The sequence below is a fragment of the Panthera tigris genome, chromosome B1, assembly GCF_018350195.1.
Source record: "Panthera tigris isolate Pti1 chromosome B1, P.tigris_Pti1_mat1.1, whole genome shotgun sequence".
Classification (NCBI taxonomy): domain Eukaryota; kingdom Metazoa; phylum Chordata; class Mammalia; order Carnivora; family Felidae; genus Panthera; species Panthera tigris.
In genome coordinates this window covers 101,928,725-101,954,560 of record NC_056663.1, presented here as the reverse complement: position 1 = coordinate 101,954,560, position 25,836 = coordinate 101,928,725, and the positions used below count along the sequence as shown (strand labels likewise).

The 25,836-nt window shown below is 39.4% G+C and overlaps 1 protein-coding gene and 1 non-coding gene across 3 annotated transcripts in view; both read right to left on the bottom strand.

Annotated features, from left to right (window-relative positions):
- Nucleotides 1–554: 554 nt before the first annotated feature.
- Nucleotides 555–25,836, bottom strand: part of LOC102970621 — a 44,594-nt gene continuing 19,312 nt past the window's right edge. Inside the window, exons 2-4 of one of the 2 annotated variants that reach the window (XR_006216290.1) lie at nt 11,111–11,178; nt 4,759–4,829; nt 555–2,071 (exon numbers count right to left, since the gene is read on the bottom strand). This is a non-coding gene — a transcript (small integral membrane protein 43). The remainder of the gene's footprint in view (nt 2,072–4,758; nt 4,830–11,110; nt 11,179–25,836) is intronic. The other variant, XR_006216291.1, reaches the window with a different exon arrangement.
- On the bottom strand, nt 6,983–7,174 carry SMIM43 (small integral membrane protein 43). Its single transcript, XM_042982688.1, has one exon. The coding sequence runs from the start codon at nt 7,172–7,174 to the stop codon at nt 6,983–6,985; it is 192 nt and encodes a 63-aa protein (XP_042838622.1).

Below are 25,836 nucleotides of genomic sequence, written 5' to 3'. Positions count from 1 at the left end.
CAAAAGTCTCTTAGAGAAGACAGAGAAAATAAAAAAAGATAAAAGGAAAAAGTGGCTAAATCTAACTTCAAAATTAAAAATACCTCTTTTAAAGACATTGCTACAAAAATGAATAGGCTAGCCACAAACTAGGAGAAAACTGCTGTAAAGCATACATCTCATAATTCAATAGTGTCTAGAAATAACAAGCATTTCTATAACTCAGTAATAAAAAAACAAATAACCCCAAAGAAGGCACAATAGAGAAACAAAATCTAAGTGATTCTCAGTATAGAAGAACCAGATACTTGAGGAAAAAACTACCCCAATACCATCACCACCCTCGTATTTTATCCAAACTCCAAATACAATTAAAATATTATTTAATATTTCAAAAGGACAACATTAATTGGCATACAGACATGCCCACTAAAAAGGAAATCTGATATAAAAATAAATACTTCCTTCTATCCATTAATCTCACCCTAATTAATTCTTTAAAAATTATGCGTAATAATAATTCACACACACAAAAAGCTGAGTTACATATAATTATTTTTTTTATTCCACAGCCTTTTTAAAAATATAAACCACTAAGTAGTTTGAAAAACATACATGGGATAATCATTTAGCAGCCACGATACTACAAAAATAAAGTAAAACAGAATTAAGCATAACAGAACAAAATAATTCCCGCTGACTCACCCTCACTAGGAACACATAATGTTCACCAGGAATGCTAAATGGACCATCACCACCATTTTTCCATCACCAATTATCACAAAAATCAATCACAGGACCTATTCCCAAGAGATCACTGCATTTATACAGAAATATGTGCAATGTGCAGATATCAAGTTAACATCTGGAATTTAGTTCCAAGATACCATTTTTCCTTTTCTCTGGGAGACAAGTTCAATGGCAAGGTGGAACAGTGAAGACCATGAAACACCAAACACATGACTGGCCCAAACCCCTCCCAGGTGGTTGGTGAAACACAAGAAAAAGAAGGTTGAATACTGGAGCTGTACAATACAATAGCCACTAGTCACATATGGCTATTTACATTTTAATTATTTAAAATTAAATAAAATTAAAATTTACTTCCTCAGTCACACTAGCCACATTTCGAGTGTTCACTAGTTACACATGGCTAATGGCTACCATAATGGACAGTGCAAATATAGAACATTTCTGTCACCACAGAAAGTTCTTTTGGACAGCCTTGGATGTGGGAAGTGTTTCTTCTCCCTTTGCTTAGGCAGGATGTAGGCTGATTACGGAAGCAGCTTTGAGAAGCAAGTCTTCTCCCAGGATATTCCTAGGTTGGTGGTGGAGTCACAGAAGGGAGTAAAGTAGCCTTTCTTTACATAGATTACCTTCTCCTATATATGAAAGGGATGATCCTTTTAGGGGATCAAACAAAAACTAGACTCCACCAAAAATCTGTAAGGAAAATTAGAATACGTGAAGCAGATGGGAAAGCAGCAAGGTAGAATATTCTTTATCCCATTCCAAACCTCCATAGATTATGTCCACTGAGGAAGCGTACAGGTTCCCAGGGTCCTCCTCTAGAAAATCCTGATGTGGGGCAAGCCAGTAGCTGATTGCAAAAGCCAGTCCTGGCAGGTGTTTCATGAAAAAAGCTAGCATGTCTTCACTCTGCTTACTGTCTGAGCAGAGCAGTGTTGCCTGGAGTATTGTTAGTTGTGAAGGAGTTGCAGTGTTGATCTGTTTCAAACGTTATGCTCCTTTACAACCGTATTTTGTAGCCAGAGCACAGACTGCTACTCTGTTCCCCAAAGATCCACAATCATCGTTTTCCTTAGATTTCCTCAGATTTTTTGTTGAAGGCTGTTTTATGTCCAGCTACAAAAACTACATTTCTCATGCAACCTTGCAGATATAACACAGTCTGGCCAATGAGATGTAAGTAAAAGTTGCTGGGCTGCTGAGAAAGCTCTTTAAAAGGAAGCCGACTCAAAATGGTGTGCCTCATTTCCTCTTTCAGCTTCCTTCATCTTCTTGGGGGGGGGGCTGCAGCAACCATCTTGGGACCTATGGGAAAAGCCAAGGGAACCTCAGGGGCCACCTTGGCCCTGACATCTGTGAGCTGCTGAACCAACACCAGCAATAGTTTACCCCCGACCTCCTTGTCACATGAGAACGAAACAAAATCCCTACTTTGTTTAAGCTACCCTTAAGTCCAATAACTTCCTACTGTATTACCGAGAGAGCAATCCATCTTGGTTCCCAATAGGAAAGCAAAATTTCCATCTTAATGCAAAAAAACAAAAAAACAAAACCAAAAAAACCAAGGGGTGCTTTGGTGGCTCAGTCGGTTAAACATCCGACTTCGGCTCGGGTCATGATCTGGGTTTGTGAGTTCGAGCCCCGCGTCAGGCTCTGTGCTGACAGCTCAGAGCCTGGAGCCTGCTTCAGATTCTATGTCTCCCTCTCTCTCTCTGCCCCTTCCCTTTTTTTTAATTAAAAAAAAAAAAAAACTTGTCAGAAGAATCCATATATATATTCAATAAAGTTCAAGTAACTTCAGAGAGTCATAAAAAAAATCAAGTTAAGTATAAAAATTTTAACTTCAGGGGTGCTTGGGTGGCTCAGTGGGTTGAGTATCCGACTTTGGCTCAGGTCATGATCTCACGGTTCATTGGTTCCAACCCTGCATTGTGTGTTGCACTGACGGCACGGAGCCTGCTTTCGATTCTCTCTCTGCCGCTTGCCCACTTGTGCTCTAGCTCTGTCTCTCTCAGAAATAAACAAACACTAATTTTTTTTTTTTTAATTTTAACTTCAACCCATCCACATCTACACAGCACAACAGTGGAAGAAAACTATTAGGCTTATTACATAAAATAGCTGCTGTTAAGGAAAACAAGAGGATTTTTAGCTGAATTCATCAGGACGTTTTTTCTGAATGCCTACTATATTCTAACTACTGTTCTAAACATAGGTCGGCCCTTCTGATCACCCAAATTCTTATGTGGTAAGATGCTAACTACTCAGATAATTAACCACATTATTATTTAATCTGTAACTGCATTTTGTGTGGACAAAGTAAGAAATGTAGAGTTGATAATTCATTTCACTGATTCAAAACAAAACAAAACAAAACAAAAACAAACAAAAAACAAACAAATAACAAAAATCAACTGCAAGGATCTGCAACTCCATTTTTAACTTCCTCTTGTAAGTGACACAGATGCCTGACAGTGATTTCCTAATGATCCCAGAATTTTAATTGTGGTTTTAGCTATAATAAGTACACCTGCCCCAGAGTAGTTATAAAAATTAAAACCAAAGTATAGTACTGTGTAAATACTTTCTATGTATTGCACTAGCACCATTAGTATTCTAAACATCCCTAGATTAGCAGGTATGAGTTAGAAGAAGTAAATATTTACCACTATCCTAAATGGTTAACTATATACAATGTTTAAATTTGGGGCCATTAAAAAAAATTAGCTCTTTTGCACTTATTTTGAAACTGTAAACAAAATTGGAAATATGAAATGTCAAGCTATAAATGGGGATGTTGCATGTAAAACAACTCACCTAGTTCCAAGTTTCCACCCCTGCAAGTGAACCAAAAACAAATCCTGGCAACCTGTCATTCCCAGAAAAGCCAGTGCATGGCACACTCTGGGTAAATTTTCTCTCTTATTCTGTGGAACTGCACCAGATGGCATCAGTCCTGCATGTACAGCTGTGCCCTAAAATTGAAGTTCAGATATAGGAGTCTACTTTATTAGACATTTTAGATTTTGCAGGTGTGAGTGTGATGTCATTCTCATTCAACTTAAAATGGTTATCTTTCCAAGTGGAACTGCTGATTCACTGCATTGACAGGTTTGGAAATCAGTGAAACAATCAAGATTATTTACCCTAATAAAATTCGAAGTCATTTTAAACAACTGAAATTTAGACACAGCAATGAAATAAGAACACCTGACATAAAATACTAACATTTCATAATAACTGAATTATGGCTCATTTCCTTATAATGTAAGAAATTCAACTCAGCTTCTAACATGGCTGAAGAGTCACTAAATACCTTCTATTTGAAATAGAACATAAGAATCTTCTATAATCAAGTTACATTTGAATAATGAGCCGTTATTTTAAACGTTCCTTATTTTTCAAATGTTTTAATGTTTAACCCACATGCATAACATCTTTGAAAATCAATTTGGGATAATGATAGGATCGGAATGTGGTCAGCGGATGGAGCAGCCAACATGTACAAACTGGGAAACTAGAGCATTGTGGGTGTTAGAGCATTAGATCAAGAATACATACAGATAGAAAAAAAAAAGTGAGTTCAGAAGTAGTTCTAATTTGGGAGGTCAGTCTTTGTTGAGTTTTGGAAAAATGATGATTGAATAAATGAATAGAAAAAGGCAGTTCAAGTACAGGTGTCAAAGTTTCAAAAGCAGAGTGCCTAACCAAGCAGGAGTGAGGCAGGAGAACACCAGCTGCAAGTTCTGGGAGCAAATGTGAAGAAGCTTAATTCCCAGAGTTTAGGGCCACATTCCAGGCAGGCAGTGATGGAGTAACAGGAATAAATAGTTTTTTGGTTTTTGTTCTTCTTTTTTTTTTTTTTTGCCTATTAAAATGGCAACTTAGTAATTAATAGATTACAAGGAGGGTATAAAATGGCACTGGGCACAAGATAGAAAAGTAACCATTCCTTTCATGTCCTTTCAAACAAAGTCAGTAGAACCACAACCCAGATTAATCCTGGGATGGCAGCACACTACTCACCCTCAGTTCTCCAGAGTCTCCTCTCTAGAAGAGTCAGGGCTCGTTTACACCCCTGGACACCAGTGGCACTGCTAGGAAGATTAAAGGATTACAAAATCAAGAAGTCAAGGAGGTGGTTAAAATAATTTTCAGTCCAGTTATTAATAAAGTACGAAGCGATTGTTTTCCATCCTTGTAAACAAGTATAATTGCTAATTAACTACTCCTACACTCATCTTCAGTGTCCATATTAACCATATAACCCTATAGTTAAATGCCACTATGGAAGTGTCAACCAATTAGAGACCTATTGTTTAAAATACAAGATAGAGTCACTGCAGTTGATTCTGGGATTCAAACTGGAAATTCAAATGAAGTCATACTATAGCTCTGATAAAGAGAAGGATGGATAGACAGATAGAATTATACATATTTATATAGAGAGAGAAATATATGCGTATATATACACATACATACACACACCTATACTTCATTAACAACAGCTCTATTCAAGCAAAGTGAAATAGAAATATGGGAAAGTATCTGAATGTCTCAGCCAAATAAAAAAAAAATTTCCCCATAATTATGTTTACCTACATGAGACTATTTTTCCTTACCTTGAATTAACAAAGTAATTGTCTTCTGCTTCACTTTCATATTGTCAACTTAGGCAAAACTTAGTATTTTGTTGTTTTTATCCTCTCTACATGGTCATTTTACCTCAAATTAATAAATGTTTTCAAAATTCAGTCATGACATGGACAGCTTATCCCACCTTAATGTGACTAATCCTAACCCTTACTGAAGACAAAAGATACCTCCATTACATATTTCAACTCCTAGACCCCCTGCACTGTTTTCCAAAAGAGTAGAATGTTTATTAAAATTGCAAACACTCCTCACATCCCATTCTAATTTCTACGCTCCTCTACATAGACACTGATTCTTGCCCTGAGTTAGGAATCAGTTTGGCTCCTCAGTTCTAATAGAAGTTCATCAGTTCTAAGTGGGAGAGAGTTCTTTCATTGCTCCCATTTCCTCCATCTTAACCTCTCACTTTTTCAGGCCCTGAGTCTTCAGAAGTTTAGCTGTAACCAGGGACAAAGTGTCATCCGGGGCGGTGCCCTCTTACCATTGGCAGAAGACGTCCATCTCGGGTTGTTCAGGTCCCCTCTGTGAAGGGTTTCCCATTACCAACCGGACCTGCAGTTGCCGCCTTCAAGGCACCAACCCAGGGCGGCAGCTTGACTCCAGAACTCGAGACAGCAAAAATCGAACAAAAAGCATCTGGAAGATGAAACTCTTATTTCCCCAAACTGACATTGCCTGGAGGGTGCTTAGGGCACATTAATGAGAAGTTTATTGCTGCCGGTCAATCTTCTCGCAAATGGTCTAGTCATGTATTCTGAAAAGACATCCTTGCTCCTCCGGTCCTCTTTTTCCTATTGCCCTAAAACGTGTAAACAGTACCTCTTTTCACCGGCCCTCCAGAGCAACCCCAAGGCACCTCTCAAATGACTTCTAAGTCTCGCCGTCCCGCTGTTCCAGATTCTAAACCCACCCGGTGTGGCAACTCTGTAGCCATCAACCGGGTCGGTGGCTAGGAGAGGAGTAAGGATTTAGGGGAAGATAGGCCGCTGCCAGACGAACCTCAGTTAGCCTCTACCAAAGGGCAAAGATATTTAAAGCAGTATTCGGCATACTTCAAGTGTGCACTGTTTCCCAGGGCTCCCTGTCCCAAAGCCCATACTCTAAATAATTTGGACATTTAGGTTGACATTCGATTTTTGGAATCAAATTTGGTATGGAAGGTTGGGCTGAATTATCCGAATGATTTAGCTTGCCATCCTCTGGGAACAAGCTAAAATGCAGTGGGACTGGGAAGAAGAGCTTGCAGGTGCCCAAAGCCATTCCGGCTCCAAAGGCTGAACGTCTCTCTTTCTCCCTCTCCGCCCCCACCCCCTCGGAAAAGCTGAGGGTCCATTCCTAAGAGCACAGCGCTAGCCCAGACCCCATACACCCACCGTGCCTGGCAACAGAGCGTGCTTCAAGCCCAGAGCCTCCCCGAGGGGCCGAGAAACTCGCCCCTCCGCAGGCCCCTTCCACCTCCGAACGAACCTGCCAGCGCTACCACGGAGCCTAGCACTGGAACCTGGGTGGCCACGCGGACAGAGAGTCGAGGCTAAGACCCAGCCTGGCGCCCGCGCAGCTCCGTGCCCTCCCGCTAGTGCCCGCGCCTTACGGGTCACACCGCTTGCTCTCGGGAGAAGCCCCAAGGCTCCCGGTGCAGTGAGAGACGCCCGGGCTGGAGCGCCCCAGCCGTGCTGGCCACAGAGTTCTTCAGCTGCTTGATGACCACGAAGAGCAAGAGGAAAAGTAAGAAGAGCAGGAAGAAAAAGAGCGCCAGGTAGAGCAGAAAGTTGAGCTCCCACTCCATGCTTGAGGCGCCGGCGCTCGGTGGTTGTGCGCGCTAGGCGCGGATAGCAGCTGGCGGACCAGGCTTGCCACCCGTTCTCCCACCTCCGAGTCTCCTCCGCCCCCTTACGGGCGCCCGGCGTTGGGCGCCTACTTCTCGGTCCGTGCTCGGCCTCCCCCAGTTCGGAGGAAAAGCGCCAAGGAGCTGGTCAATCCCAGCTCCGCCTCTCCCAGCAGGCACGAGAGCCTCCCGCTTCGCTGAGATCCTCTCCTGCGCTCTTGGGGACGTGAGCGGATTTTTCTAGGAGCGAATTTAGCGGGCGGGGACGCCAGGAGAAGAGGTCACGGCTCAGTCTCCAAGGGGTGTTGGGGCTGGTGTTTTGCAAATGATTTTAAGATTTCCACCCCCATCATCCAATGGATTCCTAGTCCCCTCCCTTCCTAATTAATTGATTTCTGGATATTTTCCCCTGTCCTGGTTTTCCCAGAGGGAAAACATGCCATGGCCCAGAAACCCAAAAGAATTAAAGGTAGCAGTGAAGGTGGGGTCTAAAGGGCTATTAGATGACTTCCTTCTGTGAGATGACTTCATGGTGCCTGAGTGAATTCCAGTTCAACCTGCCTTGCTCTTCAGAGTCGCACACGTACTCAGTCCAGAGTGCTCTTTTCTATGGACAACAACAGGCCACTTAGAAAAGCATTAATAACAGGAGCACCTGGGTGGCTCAGTCGGTTAAGCCTCCGACTTCTGCTTAGGTCATAATCTCATGGTTCCCGAAATCAAGCCCTGCGCTGGGCTCTGTGCTGACAGCTCAGAGCCTGGAGCCTGCTTGGGATTCTGCCTCTCCCTCTCTCCCTAACCCCCAACTCTCTCCCCCTCCCCCGCCCCGCCCTCTCCCCAAAATAAACAAACATTATAAACATTAAAAAAAAGGAGTAACTGGCTGGCTCAGTAGGTAGAGCCTGAAACTCTTAAAAAAAAAAAAAAGGAAAGAAAAGCATTAACAACAAAACGCATTTCAAAAGTTATATTGTATAAAGCTTCACAGAATGTTGACTTGAAATTGAATTTCCTTGGTGGAAAGCAGAAACAATACAATAAACAATTACTTGAAATGTTCCTTTAAGTCCCTAACACCTATCTGTATTTGGTTAAGATCACCCATAGTCTATATGGTGTAGCTTGTAAAGAAACCCAGTTTATCCAGAGCTGTGTAACAAATTACCCTAAAACTCAATGCCTTAAGACAACAGAAACATTGGTTCTCTCTCATAGTTTCTGTGAGTTAAGAGTTTGGTAGCACTTAGCTTGGTGATCCTGACCTGGAGTTTCTTACGAGGTTAGGGTCAGATGTCAGGCAAGGCCACAGTCACCTGAAGGCTTGTCTGGAACTGGAGGATCCACTTCCAAGGTAGCTCGCTTTTATCACCAGAACAGTGCTGGCTGTTGGTGAGAGGCCTCAGCTCTTTCCCATGTGGACTTCTCCACAGGCCTGCTTGTGTGTCCTTGTAACACTGTGCTGGCTTCTCCCATAGCAAGTGGCCCAAGAGAACAAGGCTAGCTCTTTGTGGCTAGCTTAAGAAGTCATATATCAACACTTCTGTAATGTCCTATTAGTCACACAGGTGAGCCTTACAGTGAAGGAGTCCAAGGACATGAACATCAGGGGTAAGGATCATCAGGGGCCATCTTGGAGTCTTGCCATCAAAGCTGGTAATGCAACATGTTGTCATTGTCCATTTCATGGGCCTCCGACTTAATTCATTTTTTATTTGTGAAGATACAGGAGAGCCCCCTGGGCTGAATTCAGGGAATAAGTCTTGACATACACATTCCAGATTATTTAATAGTCTGCCTGTAATAAATGGCTACTCCAGGGATGGCAAGGGTTCAAAGAAACAGGATGGTATGGAAAAAGCTGTGAACCGGTAGTCTCGAGGACCCAAATCTAGTTTCTACTCCACCTGTCAGAGGTTACTTCACTTCTCTGACTCAGTCCCCTCACCTATAATATACCTTGCTTACCCTTTCCCTGGGTTTGTTGTAAGGATAAAAAATAAATTAGGATGTTGAATAAGAATGTGTTTTGCTAGATAAATGTCAGATACTATTATTAATCTGTTGCTGAGGATTCCCAGTGTATAAAAATATACTGTGCAAAATTTCTAGCTCCTAGGCATCTCACCAAGCATTGTACACTATAAGAAATCTCTCTCTTGATTATTAATCCATCTCATAGGCAGTGATGTGCTGGCTCATAAATTATTTGGAAAAATTTTGCAAGCCATTTGTTAAAATACAGCTATTGTTAAAAATTAAATCATATAGGGGTGCCTGGTTGGCTCAGTCCAAGAGCATCCAGCTCTTGATTTCAGCTCAGGTCATGATCTCATGCTCTGTGGATTCAAGCCCAGAATTGGGCACTGCACAGACAGTGCAGAGCCTGCTTGGAATTCTCTTTCTCCCTCCCTCTCTCTCTCAAAATAAATACAAAATAAACAGCAAAAAAATCATATAAACTTATAAATTATGTTAACAACAAAGGTAATGAATACTCATAAATAAATACTTATAAATAAAAACTACTTATGAATTATTTTACTACATTTCACTATTTTCTATGCACTTGAGGTTATTTACATCTGTTGTAGCTGTATGGCTGAAATATTATATAATAGTATATATTACTGTACATCTTTTTAAAATTTTTTTTATGTTTTTATTTTATTTTTGAGAGAGAGAGTGTGAGCAGGGGAGGGGCAGAGAGAGAGACGCGGAGACACAGAATCCGAAGCAAGCTCCAGGCTCCCAGCTGTCAGCACAGAGCCCCAGATGGGACCCAAACTCACAGACTGAGATCATGACCTGAGCCAAAGTCAGTCGCTCAACTGACTGAGCCACCCAGGTGCCCTGAAAATCTCTTTTCAGTTGTGTTCAGATGTCATGTGGGTAGCCTGAAATTGGCCACAGTGGGAGTGTTTGCCCTTGGAAATGTCCAGATGTTACAAATCAGGGCCAGAGAGCCAGTTGTTAAACAATTACCACCACACTATGGCTCATGGAGCTACTGAGAATTTAAAGTCTTACCTGAAAGCAGAGATTTGTAAGATTTGTGAAGCACCACATGTTCTTACTGGTAGAATACTCCATTTTACCTAATCTTGATAGGAGGACAGAATCCAGTGACTGCTTTCCACTGCCACCTCCCATTATGGAAACCAAGAGGGTCAGATATATCTTTTACTCACTCCTGATACAATGCAGGAAGAAGGGCAGAAAGAGCCATGCCAGAAACTCAGCCAAATATCCTCAATTCCACAACTCTGAAGTTTGGGAGCAGTCAGAACAGGAGGAAATGTTTGGAGGTTAGATGCATCCCAGTGGCAGAGAAACTCCAAGACCCAGACCAGTCCTGGGAGTGACCTGGGTGTGGCTCTCATTGCCCGCCTCCGTGATGTCCTTTACTCTGCCCCTTTCCCAAACTTGACTCTCCTGCCTCTCTTCCATTCTGTGAGCTGCCACTGGTTTTCCAGTAGATCTTATTGTAGCGAGAAGGAGTGTTTAATGGCAGCTGGCAGATGGGAATACTGACTGGGAAAGCATTACTTACTCACTTTACATATGTTATATGCTTAAAATCAATAAAGTGTTTGAAATATGCCATTTGGCACATTGCCATCCAGATAGCCAAGCTATCAAAGGATGGAAATTGAAACACAGAGAGGTTACATGACCTCCTTAAAGCCACACAGCTAACAAGTGGCAAAACTGGGATGTGAACCAAGGGAGTTTGGCTCCAGAACCTTCACTCTCAACCCCCATGGTATCCTGTCTCCCAGAAGAAAGTACCCTTTTCTTGTGTATCACCATCAAATTAATGATCACACTTTTTTTTCTTTTGAGTGACAAACTTAAAGAAAACACATTTCAAGAAATATATACCTTTTGCTTACTTACATCTCAGCTCCTTTCTTTGAAATCTTGAAGGTAAAAGCTTCAAATGAGCCAGTGTTTGCCTGGAGATGCTGAGGAAAGAAGCCAAGGGATGAAAGTTTTAGGTCACCACGTTCAAACCCATTTCAGCCTTCCTGACCATAACTATTTAGATTTTCCATTTATCTGAGCAGCTTAAATAGATTTATAAATATTAACTAATATATCCTCATAGTCACTCTCAGTAGGATCTATATTTGAAATAATGTTGCTACAACAAAAAATAACTTATTACACTTATTACATGTTCCCAGTACTTTTAAGCCTCTGGTCATATTTATACACCTCATAAGATGGTCTGAATTCAGTTTCTATTATATAAATGACTCCATAGAAATAAGACACAATCTTTCTCTACCTAAGTATGCATATTAATGGAAATCTATGGAAAGAAAACCTAAGAATTTAAAGGGCAGAAAGGACACTTACTATAGATAAGCATTTGTCTGGTTCTAGCACCTAAAAAGAAAGCCCTTGTATGCAAACTGGTAAAGTAGATGGAGGCTACATCATTACAATCCCATACTACTGTCCACAAAGTTGACCCTACATATGCGTCCACATAACATGGCACTACTCAGAGTCAGACTTTATGTACCATTCAACTCCTCAGTCCACTCCTTACAAGTCTCAGAACAACTGGATATTGACCCAGGGCTGTTCCAGGTCCTGGCTATGGACAGCTATGGTGTATATTAGAATAGGGTTCTCTCTCCCTTTGTCTGCTCTGTTCCTCCTCACCCTCACCTCTGATAGGGAGGGATCTTTTATCATAACAAGCATCAAAGCTATTTATGAGAAGTGATTAAGGGTAGCAATAGAAGAGTTTGTCTTATAAATAAGTGTGCTTCTCTAAAGACTATGAAGACCCGGGCACCTGGGTGACTCAGTCTGTTAAGCATCAGACTCTTGGTTTCAGCTCAGGTCATGATTTCATGGTTTGTGGGTTTGAACCCCAAGTCAGGCTCTGAGCTGGCAGCACGGAGGCTGCTTGGGATTCTCTCTCTCTCCCTCTCTCTCTCTGCCCCTCGCCGCTTCTCAAAATAAATAAATAAACTTAAAAAAAAGACTCTAAAGACTTAAGAAAACACCACGGAAGGGCTGTAAAGTTCTACTGTCACCACCTCAGGGTGAAACCTCCCAGGACTTACCTGTTGGGAGTAAGTGCACGATGGAAGCAGCTTCCCCAAGACAGGGGAAGGATAAAAGTGGGAGAATAAGAAAAAGAGACTTCCAGGCACCTTTATTTTTTTTAAGTTTATTTATTTATTTTTGAGGGGCGGGGGATGCAGAGAGAGAGGGAGAGAGAGAATCCCAAGCAGGCTCCATGCTGTCGGGGCAGAGCCCAACATGGGGCTCAGTCTCATGTACTGTGAGATCAGGAACTGAGCCAAAATCAAGAGTTGCCTTATTTCTTTTTTAAGAGTTGCTTTAAAAAAGAAAGAAAGAAAGAAAGAAAATATGCATGAGACAAACATGGTAATCTGAACACAGACTAAACAAGATAATGTTCACAAAATCAAGAGTTAGACGCTCAACCAACTGAGCCACCCAGGTGCCTCTCCAGGTATCTTTCTAAGGCTAACTTAATTTGTCCTGAAAGGCACCCAAAAGAAATGGAAGAAATATTTCGCACCATGCTCTGACCTCAAAATATGCTGTGGACCATGATTATTAACATTGGGTTCTTAAGTCACTGCACACCTTTCTAGGTGGCTAGGACCTTAAAAACTGGGTTACAGGTAGATAGATGGTCTCTGCTTAGATGGGATCTCCTGTAAAGCACTGATGCATGTGCTGAGGATGAGATCCATATTCTATGGAAGTTTCCAGGCCCTAAGAAACTCTGTCCTAGCTAGTCAGGACCTTTATCACCCCAGTGATCCTGGCAACTCTTAAAGGCCCCCAAATACCCCAGCCATACTATACATGTCCCTCTGACACCCCATATCCCCTGCTTCTTCCCCATATACAAATGTACCACCATGTTGATTTCTACATAATACAAGCTGGGCTTCTTTGGAATTTCCCCTTATTTACACTCTTCACAACCCTTACAAACCCTCTAGGTTAGAATTAGAACATCTATAGGAATGTTTACTGCTGCAGAAGAGGAGAAAAGTGAGTTGTTCTACCTCAGGGAGTCCTCTTAAGTTAACTAACAGTTATTGTAACACCCTGACAATAGGACTTGCTCTCCACACCCTCACCTCTTTTCCTACTCCATCCCAAAAGGATGACTTACGCAGTTTTGCAATACTTACAAAATGAGATCCTCTTCAAGAAATAAGTAAAGTGTAAGTGATAAACTGCTTAAATCTCACATAACCATTTAGGAATTCCAGTGGGAAGGAAGGAAAGGAGTGCGGGAGGGAAATCTAAGGAAGAAACTTATTTGAGGGGTATGTGGGAGATCATATTATGTGGGTAGCCTTTGAAATCCAGAATTCACCACTAAAAATAATTCTACAGAAAAAAAAATCTAGACCCTGTCCTTGGTTTATAATGTTTTAAAACATAACAGAATATACCCAAGTCTGTGCAATATTGAAAAAAAAATTAAGTGACAGATTGTGCTAACAGCCAACCACTATTTCTTTAATTTAGACTCTTTCCAGTAAGTTAGCAGGAACACTAGAAAAAGTCGATGTGACTGTGGGTGCCTTTAGACTTGATCAATACTATGTCATGTAGCAAAATAAAAAATCTGAGCATTATAGAGCAATATATCTTTTGTTCAGCACAACTTCAATAATGGCAGCAGTGAAACTATCGTCTCTAATGGAAGGTCTGCAGACTTCTATATAAGCTGATAATAATCACAGCCATGGACTTGCAGATGTACATGCACATACATAGGACTAAAACTGAACTGCCACAAGGGAAAAAGAAATTGGAGAAAAGTAGAATTTTTCTGTAATCCATACTCCTTTACTAAAATGCCAGCTTATAAGATCTGGTGACCCCAACAACTAGGACCCGCATTCCCAGATCTAGGGGTCCAAGCCGCCCTCAAGATATACACAGGCAATGGCTGCAGCAACTTCTTACTCAACACATCTCTGGAGGCAAGGGAAACGAAAGCAAAAATGAACTATTGGGACCTCATCAAAATAAAAAGCTTCTGCACAGCGAAGGAAACAATCAGCAAAACTAAAAGGAAACCAACAGAATGGGAGAAGATATTTGCAAATGACACATCAGAGAAAGGGTTAGTATCCAAAATCTATAAAGAACTTATCAAAAAACAAATAATCCAGTGAAGAAATGGGCAAAAGACATGAATAGACACTTCTCCAAAGAAGACATCCAGATGGCCAACTGACACATGAAAAAATGCTCAATATCAGTCATCATCAGGGAAATACAAATCAAAACCACAACTAGATACCACCTCACACCTGTCAGAATGGCTAACGTTAACAACTCAGGCAACAACAGATGTTGGCGAGGATGTGGACAAAGAGGATCTCTTTTCACTGCTGGTGGGAATGCAAACTGGTGTAGCCACTCTGGAAACCAGTATGGAGTTTCCTCAAAAAATTAAAAATAGAACTACCCTATGACCCAGCAATTGCACTACTAGGTATTTATCCAAGGGATACAGGTATGCTGTTTCGAAGGGACACATGCACCCCAATATTTATAGCAGCACTATCAACAATAGCCAAAGTATGGAAAAAGCCCAAATGTCCATTGATGGATGAATGGATAAGGCAGATGTGCGGTGTGTGTGTGTGTGTGTGTGTGTGTGTGTGTATACGGTATATGTATGTATATATATACAATATATATACAATATATATATATATACAATGTATATATATATATATACACAATATATATATACTATATATATACAATGTATATATATATACAATATATATATATACTATATATATACAATGTCTATATATACATATACATATATACACATATATATTGTGTATATATATACATTGTGTGTGTATATATATATACATATATATATATAGTATATATACAGTGGAGTATTACTCGGCAATCAAAAAGAATGAAATCTTGCCATTTGCAACTATGTGGTTGGAACCAGAGGGTATTACGCTAAGCAAAATTAGTCAGTCAGAGAAAGACAAATATCATATGACTTCACTCATATGAGGACTTTAAGAGACAAAACAGATGAACATAAGGGAAGGGAAGAGAAGCAAAAAGAATATAAAAACAGGGAGAGTACAAAACATAAGAGACTCTTAAATATGGAGGGTACTGGAGGGGTTGTGGGAGGGGGGATGGGCTAATTGGATATGGGGCATTAAGGAATCTACTCCTGAAATCATTGTTGCAGTATATGCTAAGTAACTTGGATATAAATTTAAAAATTATAATAATAAATAATAAATAAAAAATGCCACCAAAAAAAAAAAAAAAGACATACATAGGCAAACTGGTAACACACAGCTTTGGGTCTTAGTCCCAGCCCTATACACTCTACCCTACACTGTATTGTAGTGATGAAAGAGTCTTGAGTCCTTTGGACTTGGACATTTATCTTGGCTTTATCTCTTGCTAGCTGGGTAAACTTGAATACCTTTGGTTGCCTAACCAAACCAAGCACCTCATCCCTCTGTCTTCCTCATTAATAGTGTCCTGACTTTATTCAGGTATCTACCTCTTTTCTGTGTATCTCATATGACTTAGAGGAAACTGTATTGGGGATGTGGGTCCCAGTCATCTAAAAGTCATTTAGGGAATACAATGATTCTTTTCTTTTCTTTTTTTTTTTTTTTTTTTTGGTCCAGGAGGGGGCATATGACCTAAATTGACCTAATCTAATTGAGGAAAAGTATTATCAGTTTCCCAAAAAGAAAACAAAACCACCATAGGTAACCAACACAGGGAAATTTAATACTGGGAATCAGTTGTCAATTACACAGCTGTTGAATGAATATAAGGAGCAAAAAGGAGAAGGTAAAATACCACAAGATTATAGCCCCCTGGGCTAGAGGAGTAAAAGGGAACATGGAATTACAACAGAATTGATGTTACCCAGAGCTCACAATCACTGTTAGTTAGAGCCTGTAATCCCTGATACGATTATTTAGGTCCAAACTTCTGGAATTGCAAGCCTGCTATAGACTCCAAAGTTCTAAATTAGTTGTATCGGACAGATCATGCCACCAGTGCAATTGTTGTCTAAGTGGGGAGACAGATTCCTAGTGCTTGCTAACCCATCATCTTCCCAGAATCCTCCTTCTCTTTTTATTTTTAATTCTGGTAAAACACACTTAAGATAAAATTTATCATCTTACCCATTTTTAAGTGTACAGATCAGTGTTATCAAGCACATTCATAATGTTGTGCAACCATCACCACCAGCCATCTCCAGGACTTTTTCATCTTGCAAAACTGAAAGTCTGTACTCATTCAATAATAACTTCCCATTTACCACCTGCCCTTCCACCCCAGGCAACCACCCGTTCTTTCTGTCTCTATGAATTTGACTACTCTAGGTATCTTATATAAGTGCAATCATACAGTATTTGTCCTTTCCTGCCTAGCTTATTTCACTTATGATAATGTCCTCAAATTTCATCCCTATCATAGCATGTGTCAGAATTTTCTTCCTTTGTAAGCTGGATAGTATTCTGTAGTGGTTAATTTCATTTGTCAATTTTATTGGACCACAGGGTATCCAGACATTTGGTCAAACATTATTATGGGTGTATCTGTGAGTGTTTTTCTGGATGAAATTAACACTCAACCAGTAGACTAAGTAAAGCAGATTTCCCTCCCTCCCTATCTATCTATCTAATCTCCTTATAGGTTCTGTTTCTCTGGAGACCCCTGACTAATACATATTTTATTGTATGCATATACTACTCTTATAGATACCTTTTATTTTGAGTAAAATAGGAGCTTTACCATAAGGTCTAAATCATTAAAATAATCTACTTTGGCTACCGGTTATAGGAAGGCATACTATATCCCCCCAAAGAACTATTTCCCATAGCGTGTAAGTATGCTTAATGCAGAAAGCCACAATGCTATTTAATATATGAGAAAATTACTTCTCCCTGGGATCTTCTTATTTAGAGAGAACAACTCCATGGTGGTTAAGCTATAGGTTTGGTATTATTGCCTCTACAATATGTCATATTAGAAGGCCCATTGTCATAAATACTGGTTAGAACCTAAACAGAAATTCTTAGTGAAAGAGACTGAGAGATTCTAAGGCCTCCAACAGAGAATAAATCTGGATATTCCTTTTGTAATCCCCACCATAAAGCAGTCAACAATAACTGCCCCCCCAACCCTCCCTCTGGTTTTTGTATCAGCTGTCTGGAAGCCACTGGAATCCGTCTAAGGAAACTTCTCATCCTTCCCACTGAAATTATTACCTCAGACTAGAGGCTGCTGGCTTGGGAGAGGCAAAGTCTCTTTTTATGGCTCATGTGTGTTTTCTTTTGGCTTAATGGATATGAGCATTTAAACACCAAGATGAACAGCACCATAGATACAGTAACCTTCAAAGCATTTGTCAAGAATCCAAAAAGTATAGATTATAAATTCAGCAATGAAGAGATTGTCCCACCATTTTCTGTGACCTGAAAAACACTGCAAAAAGAAAATGTACAGGGTGTTTTTGAATTAGTGGTATTAGAATATTGCTACTGTCATGAGGTGTGTGTGTGTGTGTGTTTTTTTTTCTCTATCGTGGATACTGTTGGTTGAAATAAGTGATGCTATTATAGTGACTACTCAGTAATGAATGCGAAGCTTTGTGACATCTGAAGAAAATGCATATTCCTTGTAGTCTATTGCACACCTGGTTCTTCTGTGTGGCCCTTCATAATCACGACCTCTTCATGTGTTCTATGGCTGAGATGGTGGGCTATGATTGAAACTTATGCCACCAAGAATTTCCTTTCTCCACCCACCCGGCTGGTGGTTGAACCATTTCTCACCTATGAGAAAAGATGAACACACAACTCAATGCACAAAACTTAGCACCTGCTACCTACATTTTTGTCTCTTCATGTTTTCTTCTATCTTGTGTATTTTTTCAGATGAAAACTCAAAAGTTTATTGCAAGAGGAAAACAGCCATATATCAGTTTCAGCATTTCGCTGATGCCTTAGCTATATTTGCCAGTATGATTTTTCCTCCTTCTTCTCCAGATTTCTTCAGATTTTCTGGTGTCGTGGAAAGAACACTGGTTGGAAACTTAAGAAGCCTGGATTCTCACCATCCCCTGCTAGCATGAGCCATAACATTAGGCGTGTCTTTAATTTCTCTATACTTCTGTTCCCTAAATTAGGGAATTGAACATAATTATCTCCATGTCCCTTCTAGTTCCAAAATTCAAATGACTTATGATTTTTCCTGCCAAAACCAGGGGTGGTGGAAGAGTGAGAGTATCTGTGTGAATTGCTCCCAGCTGCCACAACGACAGGGTAGGCTTGGAATCCAGAGCGCCTTCTTTAAGGAAAGCAGTTTGTTCCCGGAAGGGCCTGGGACACATTAACAGAAGAAGTTAGCCACTGCTCACTGTTCACCCCCAGCCATGACATACTTCCTTCAAGTAAGCAGAGTTGTTCACGTGTAACCTACATATCAGCTGCTCCCAAAAGCAATCACTTTTTCACTATATGCAAATCATAAGCAGGACTCAGCACAACATGGGTTCCTCTAAAAGAGAAAAATCACTCCACAAAGCATGACTGAAAAACAGAGAATTTATGGAAGGGAGACTAAAGGGAGAATTTAGACCACAGAGCAAACAAATATCCATTAGACAGCTCTGTGGCTCCCAAAGGCCCTGGTTGGCTATTTATACAAGTTTGGTGTTCTTTCCTTTTAACACTGTCTTCCCAACCAAATTATTATTTTCTTTCCTTTGCTTTCTTTGTTATGCAGGAAGCCTGAGCACCAACCTAAGCTAGCTTCTACCAGTTTATCAAACTCCCTTTTAAGTAAAATTGACCCCACCCATAAGAAAGTCTACAAGCTGCCAAGAGGTTATTTTGCCCCTGCATACTACACATAGTTCTTCAACTTCTCTGATTAAGCCCATATCATTTCCAAGTAAGAAAGAGTATCAGAGAAAGACTGTTGTATTAATAAGACCTCCCAGGTAGGCTGCTAAGGACAGTACTTCACACACAGTGTGACCATACGCAATGTTTATATTCCCTTTCAGATTAGAATAAATAAAACTCCATTGTGGCTAAAATCAACAACACAGGAAACAACGGTGTTGGTGAGAAAGTGGTGAAAGGAGAGCCCTTTTACAATGTTGGTGGGAATGCAAACTGATGCAGCCACTCTGGAAAAAAAACAGTTTGGAGGTTCCTCAAAAAGTTAAAACCAGAACTGCCCTGTGATCTAGTAATCACAGTAATTACTGCTGGGTATTTACCCCCAAAATACAAAAACACTAACTCAAAGGGATACATACACCCCTATGTTTATGGCAGTATTATTTACAAGAGCCAAGATATGGAAGCAGCCCAAGTGTCCAGCGACTGATGAATGGATAAAGAGGAGGTATATATACACACTGGAATATTATTTGGCCATCAAAAATGAAATCACCATTTGCAACAGCATGGAAGGAACTAGAATGTATTATGTTAAGTAAAATAAGTCCATCAGAGAAAGGCAAATACCATGCAATTTCACTCATATGCGGAATTTAAGAAACAAAACAAATGAACAAAGGGGAAAAGAGAGAGAGAGAGGGAGAGAGAGACAGAGAGACAAACCAAGAAACAGATACTTAACAAACTGATGGTTACCAGAAGGGAGATGAATTAAATAGGTGCTGGGGATTGAGGAGGGCACTTGTGATGAGCACAGGGTGACATATAGAAGTGTTGAATCACTATATTGTACACCCGAAACTAATATAATACCATATGTTAATTAACTGGAATTAAGATAAAAACTTAAAAAGCAAAAGCAAAAACAAAAAACAAAAACAAAAAACCTCCATTGTACAGGCTTAAAAATGAAGTTTTCTACATCCCCATCACCATAAGAAAATAGCTTCACAATTTTCATCTAATTTTGAACAAAAATTGATCTCATCTTAAAGATTATTTAATACTAAAGAGCATTGAGTATTTTTGTCATCAAGCACTTGACAATCAATTATTTTGTATCTTTTGTAATATCACAATAATCATTTCATGACAGTATTATAAAGCTAGAACTGTTTGGTACTCATACCTTTCTAATAAGTTTGCAGACTCACTCTGCCAAGAAACTAATGTGACAACATTTGCTTTCAACTTCAACACAAGTAGAAAATTGATTTAAAGGACAACTGTTTGCCCATAATTCCATGATAAACTATTGATAATCATGTTTGTAAAATAACTCATGCATGATAACAGTGTGTTTCTAAAACTATGTACACATTATGATTTTTTTTAAATACCATGAATTAAATTGTGAAGTAAGCCTGCAAAGAGGTGAAAATTATACTCTTCAGTCAGTGAAAAGTAGAAGGGATACAGTAATTCTGTTTTTTCACTGAACTATTAATGAAAAGCAGTCATCTTTAAAGTTTTTCTAGGGGTGCCTGGGTGGCTCAGTTGGTTAAGTGTCTGACTTCAGCTCAGGTCATGATCTTGCGGTTCATGGGTTCAAGCCCCACATCAGGCTCTGTGCTGACAGCTCAGATTCGGTGTCTCCCTCTCTCTCTGCCCCTCCCCTGCTCACTCTCTGCCTCTCTCTCTCTGAAAAATAAACATTAAGAAAAATAAAGTATTTCTATAGGAAAGTAAATGTACAAATTGTTTAAACCTATCACTGTAGATACAACTTGTCAAAATTTAATACTCATTAATCTGTAAATCTAACATTTTTTACAAACACATAGAAATAAGCATTGCTTCATAGCAGAGTATGGTGACTGAGCCCCTGGGTGTAGAGCCAGGCTGTCTGAATTAATAAATCTTGGCTTCCATCCCAAGCATCATGTGACTTCAATATTCTGTGGCTCAACTGGCTCATCTGGAAAACGGAGGTAATAATAATACCCTCAACACTGGCTTGTTGTGAAAATCAAATGCATTAATACATGTAAAGAGTTTAGAATATTGCCCAGAACATTGTAAGTGCTCAATAAAAGTTAACTATTATTTTTATTATTATTTCACAAGTCAGGTATTAACACATCATTGACAGTGCTGATGAGCTCTCTCATCATTATATAAACCAGCTGTATGTTTCATTGCCTGCCTCACTAATCACATCTACCACTCTCCAGATCATGTTTCTACTATTGCATTTATAGGGCTTTAAAAAATTTTTTGATACATTCAGAATTTAATTTTGGGGAAGGTAGAGATCCACCCTTATTTTTTTTTATATGTCTACCCTGCTTTTCCCCAGACCATTTTTTTCAATGAATAACCCATCTTTCCTACATTTTTCTTGTCTATTGGCTCTCCCATAACCTTAGACCAAAGGTCTCCAAAGTAGGTTTCAGATATACCTGACGGTATATAAAGACTTTCTAAAGAGCAGACAAGCATGGTTAGTTTTATAGGTATGTCGAAATCTTCAACTTCCATGTACTTTTTCCTAAAATCATCTGAGTCACCAGCAGTCTCTTTTTTATTAGACTTTATTTTTTAGAGAACTTTTAGGTATACAACAAAACTGAGGAGTAAGTATAGAGTTCCCATATACCCTCTGCCCCTACATACACACAGCCTCCCCCACTATCAACATCCTCTACCAGAATGCTACATTTGTTGTAGTTGATGAACCTACACTGACCCACATCATAATCACCCAGAGTCCATAGTTTACATTAGAATTCACTCTTGGTGGTTTACATTCTAGGGATTCTGACAAATGTATAATGACATGTATCCACCATCATAGTATTAGACAAAGTAGTTTAATTGCCCTAAAAATCCTCTGCTCTTCCTATTCATTCCTCCCTCCCCAGTAATCCCTGGCAGCCACTGATCTTTTTACTGCCACCACAGTTTTGCCTTTTCCAGAATGTCATATAGTTAAAATCATACAGTATGTAGCCTTTTCAGATTGGATTCTTTCTTTTTTTTCAATGTTTTTAAAAAATTTTTAAAGTTTATTTATTTAACTTAAGAGAGAGAGAAAGAGAGCATGAGAGGGATAAGGGCAGAGAGAGAGGGAGAGAAGGAGAATCCCAAGCAGGCTCTGCACTGTTAGTGCAAGCCCAATGTGGGGCTCAAACTCACAAACTGCGAGATCATGACCTGAGTCAAAATCAAGAGTTGGACACTTAACCGACTGAGCCACCCAGGTGCCCCCAGATTGGGTTCTTTCACTTGGTAATATGTCAAGGGTCTCTATTCATACTCCTCTTTCCAAATTTCCTCCCACTTTAACAAGAAAGACTTACCTCTTACTTATTCCTAATCTAAATATTGTACTTTGCCAAATTCAAAAGTAATCCTTTAAACAATTTCTTTAATCATGGCACCATAAAATATCCTCCCCCATCCATCTCAGTAAGAGATATATTTCCAATGAAGTTTGCTTTTTAAGTGACAAAAACCCCAAAACAAATTAGTTTACATATATGGTCATAGGATATATATTTGATGTGAAGAAGCACAATAATATTGCCAATAAAAGACTTTTTAAAAAAATTTCTTTAACATTTACTTATTTTTGAGAGAGAGAGAGAGAGAGAGAGAGAGAGAGAGAGAGAGTCTGAGCAGGGGAGAGGCATAGAGAGAGGGAGACAGAGAATCTGAAGCAGGCTCCAGGCTCTGAACTGTCAGCACAGAGCCTGACACGGGGCTCAAAACCACAAACTGTGAGATCATGACTTGAGTTGAAGTCAGACGCTTAACTGACTGAGCCACCCAGGAGCCCTATAAGACTTTCAACATGAAAGCCTATTAGATTAGGATAAGTGTCTATAGAGAAGTGAAATTAGAAAGGAAGTTGAACGAGAAAAAGAAACAACATGAAATTTCTGTTAGCGAGGAGTTTATTAATGTTTTAAATGGAAGATGATGTTTCAAATCACTGTAGAATCTACATTTCCATTGAGTAATAAAATAGCTTTATTTTGAAATATGGATACTTGCAACATCCATAAGCAACATCCTTTCCTGCTATTTAAATTTATAATAAAAATTTTACTTTAAGATACAAAACAGATGAACATAAGGGAAGGGAAGCAAAAAGAATATAAAAACAGGGAAGGGGACAAAACATAAGAGACTCTTAAATATGGAGAACAAACAGAGGGTTACTGGAGGGGTTGTGGGAGGGGGGATGGGCTAAATGGGTAAGGGGCATTAAGGAATCTACTCCTGAAATCATTGTTGCACTATATGCTAACTAACTTGGATGTAAATTAAAAAATAAATAAACAAAAATTTAAAAATGTTCTAAGATTAAGAAGGTGCATTTCAAATATAAAAATAAAAAATAAAGAAGGAAAAAATATTTCAGGGAAAATATACTTTTTCAAAAAGCTTTTAGGGGGATTATGATAAAAAATATCCTTAAAAGCACACTAGGCTGCTTATTCTCTTACATCCCAACTACCTTCTCCTCCCACCTCAAACTTGATTGGGATTATTTAGGTACTTCTAGGTGTGTGTGTGTGTGTGTGTGTGTACATGCATGCGTGTGGTTAGGGGTGCAAAGTACCAAGGTTATATAATATGAGCCCATTATAGATGGACGGCACTTCGAAGAACATAGTCTTTAGCTTTATCCTCTTTCCTTTTTATTTTTTCTTCCTAATCAGAAACTTTTATGAAGGCTAGAACCTTGCTGCTCTAAGTGTTTTCTGTGGATCACTAGGGTTGGGATCACCTAGAAGCTTGTTAGAAATTATGACACTGAAGCCTGAGTCCAAGCTTTTGAAGAAGCATTTTAATAATATATCCAGGTGTTTTCTTTTTTTTTAATTTTTAAAAATTTTTTATTTTTGAGAGAGCGTTAACAGGGGAAAGGGGCAGAGGGAGAGAGAGAGAATCTTAAATGGGCTTAAGATTAAGGGACACGGGGCTCCATCCATGATCATGGGATAATGACCTGAGCCGAAATCAAGAGCCAGACGTTCAACCTACTGGGCCACTCAGGCACCCCTCCAGGTGATTTCTATGCACAATAAAGTTTCAGAAGGACTAGACTGGTGGCACCTAGTCGTCTAATTATCTCGTGAGTGCCAGCCACACCCGGTGAGGTCCCAGTTCCTCACTACCTAAATTTATTTTGGCTGTTGCATAATGACCATCATCATTACTCATACTAATGACATATATTTATAGACCAATTAACAAGCACTTTCACATACATAATCTAATTTGATCCCAACTACAATCTTCAATTTAGAACAAAGTGCTTTCTGCAAAGAGCACAAATTCAATTTCACCAATGTGAAGAGACACGAGTATAGCTTCCTGAATTGTTTTCAAAGATGAGCATACTCTAAGTCCAAAAAGTCATTTGGAGCTATTTTCAAATTTAACAACATCAATATTATTCATTCAAATATAGTTTGTTGTTATATTCCAGAAGATTTTAGGAAAAAAACATAATAAAGTAGTGGTTTGGGGGTGGATTGGTTTTATTGTTAAATCATAAAAATTTAGATCTGGAAAATATGTTAATAAAACTATGTTGAAAGAGGCCAAACAACCTGTTTAAGATAGATTCACAAACCAAACCACAAACAGAATAATCTGATAAATCAACAAAAGGTTTTTAAAGGTCTAATTGCACATGTACTGTCTCAGGTTCTAAGTAAAGAAATAAAAACCCTTGCTATTAACTCTCTATCTGTGGTGTTCTCAGTTCATCCTTTATGTATCAGATAAAATAATAAATAATAAAAGATGCATCCCATCTTTAAGGAATATTTATTTTCTGCTTACGAAGAGACTAAAGTGAGAGATGAAAGAAACAGGTAACATTTACAGGGCAAAAGATGGAAAAGAGCTATATAATTTAATATTGTATGTCTCAAAGTGATGTGAACAAGCACAGTGAGGTGGGATTAGTAAAATAAAACTGAGAGAAACATTAATTTCAAGGCTTTGTAGTTGGTTCGTTTTGGACCCACCAGTTTTTATTGAGCTGCCAAAAAAAAAAAAAAAAAAGACTGCAAGCAGGTGTCTAGAACAAAAAGGCATTGGGGAAAAAAAGCAATGAAGAAGGCTTCTGTAGAGATGTGACACTTAGTGGCCGTTCTACGCAGAGGGTCTGTATGAACTACAGATAAGGAATCGATATACTAAATACTGATATTTCATCCCTCCTCCAGGAAGTTGCTCATTCATATTTAGACAAGTTTATTTTCAAGGGATCATATCTGATAAATTGGACTACTTAATCTTCTTTGGAAAGCCTGGTGGATCGTTGAGGTTCTACCAACATGTCTTCCTGAAACTCAAGAAGCCCTCTTCTGGACCAGAAGTCACACAAGAGACTTGCAGTTTTGTTTTGTTTTAATGTTTATATATTATTGAGAGAGGGGCAGAAAGAGAGGGAGACACAGAATCTGAAGCTGTCAGCACAAAGCCTGATTGGGGCTGGAACTCACAAACAGAAAGATCATGACCTGAGCCTAAGTTGGACGCTTAACCAACTGAGCCACCCAGGCACCCCAAGAGCCTTGCAGTTCTAATGAGTTGTTTTTTTGTGCCAAGACTGAGCTGTCACAGAGACGCTAGGAGCCC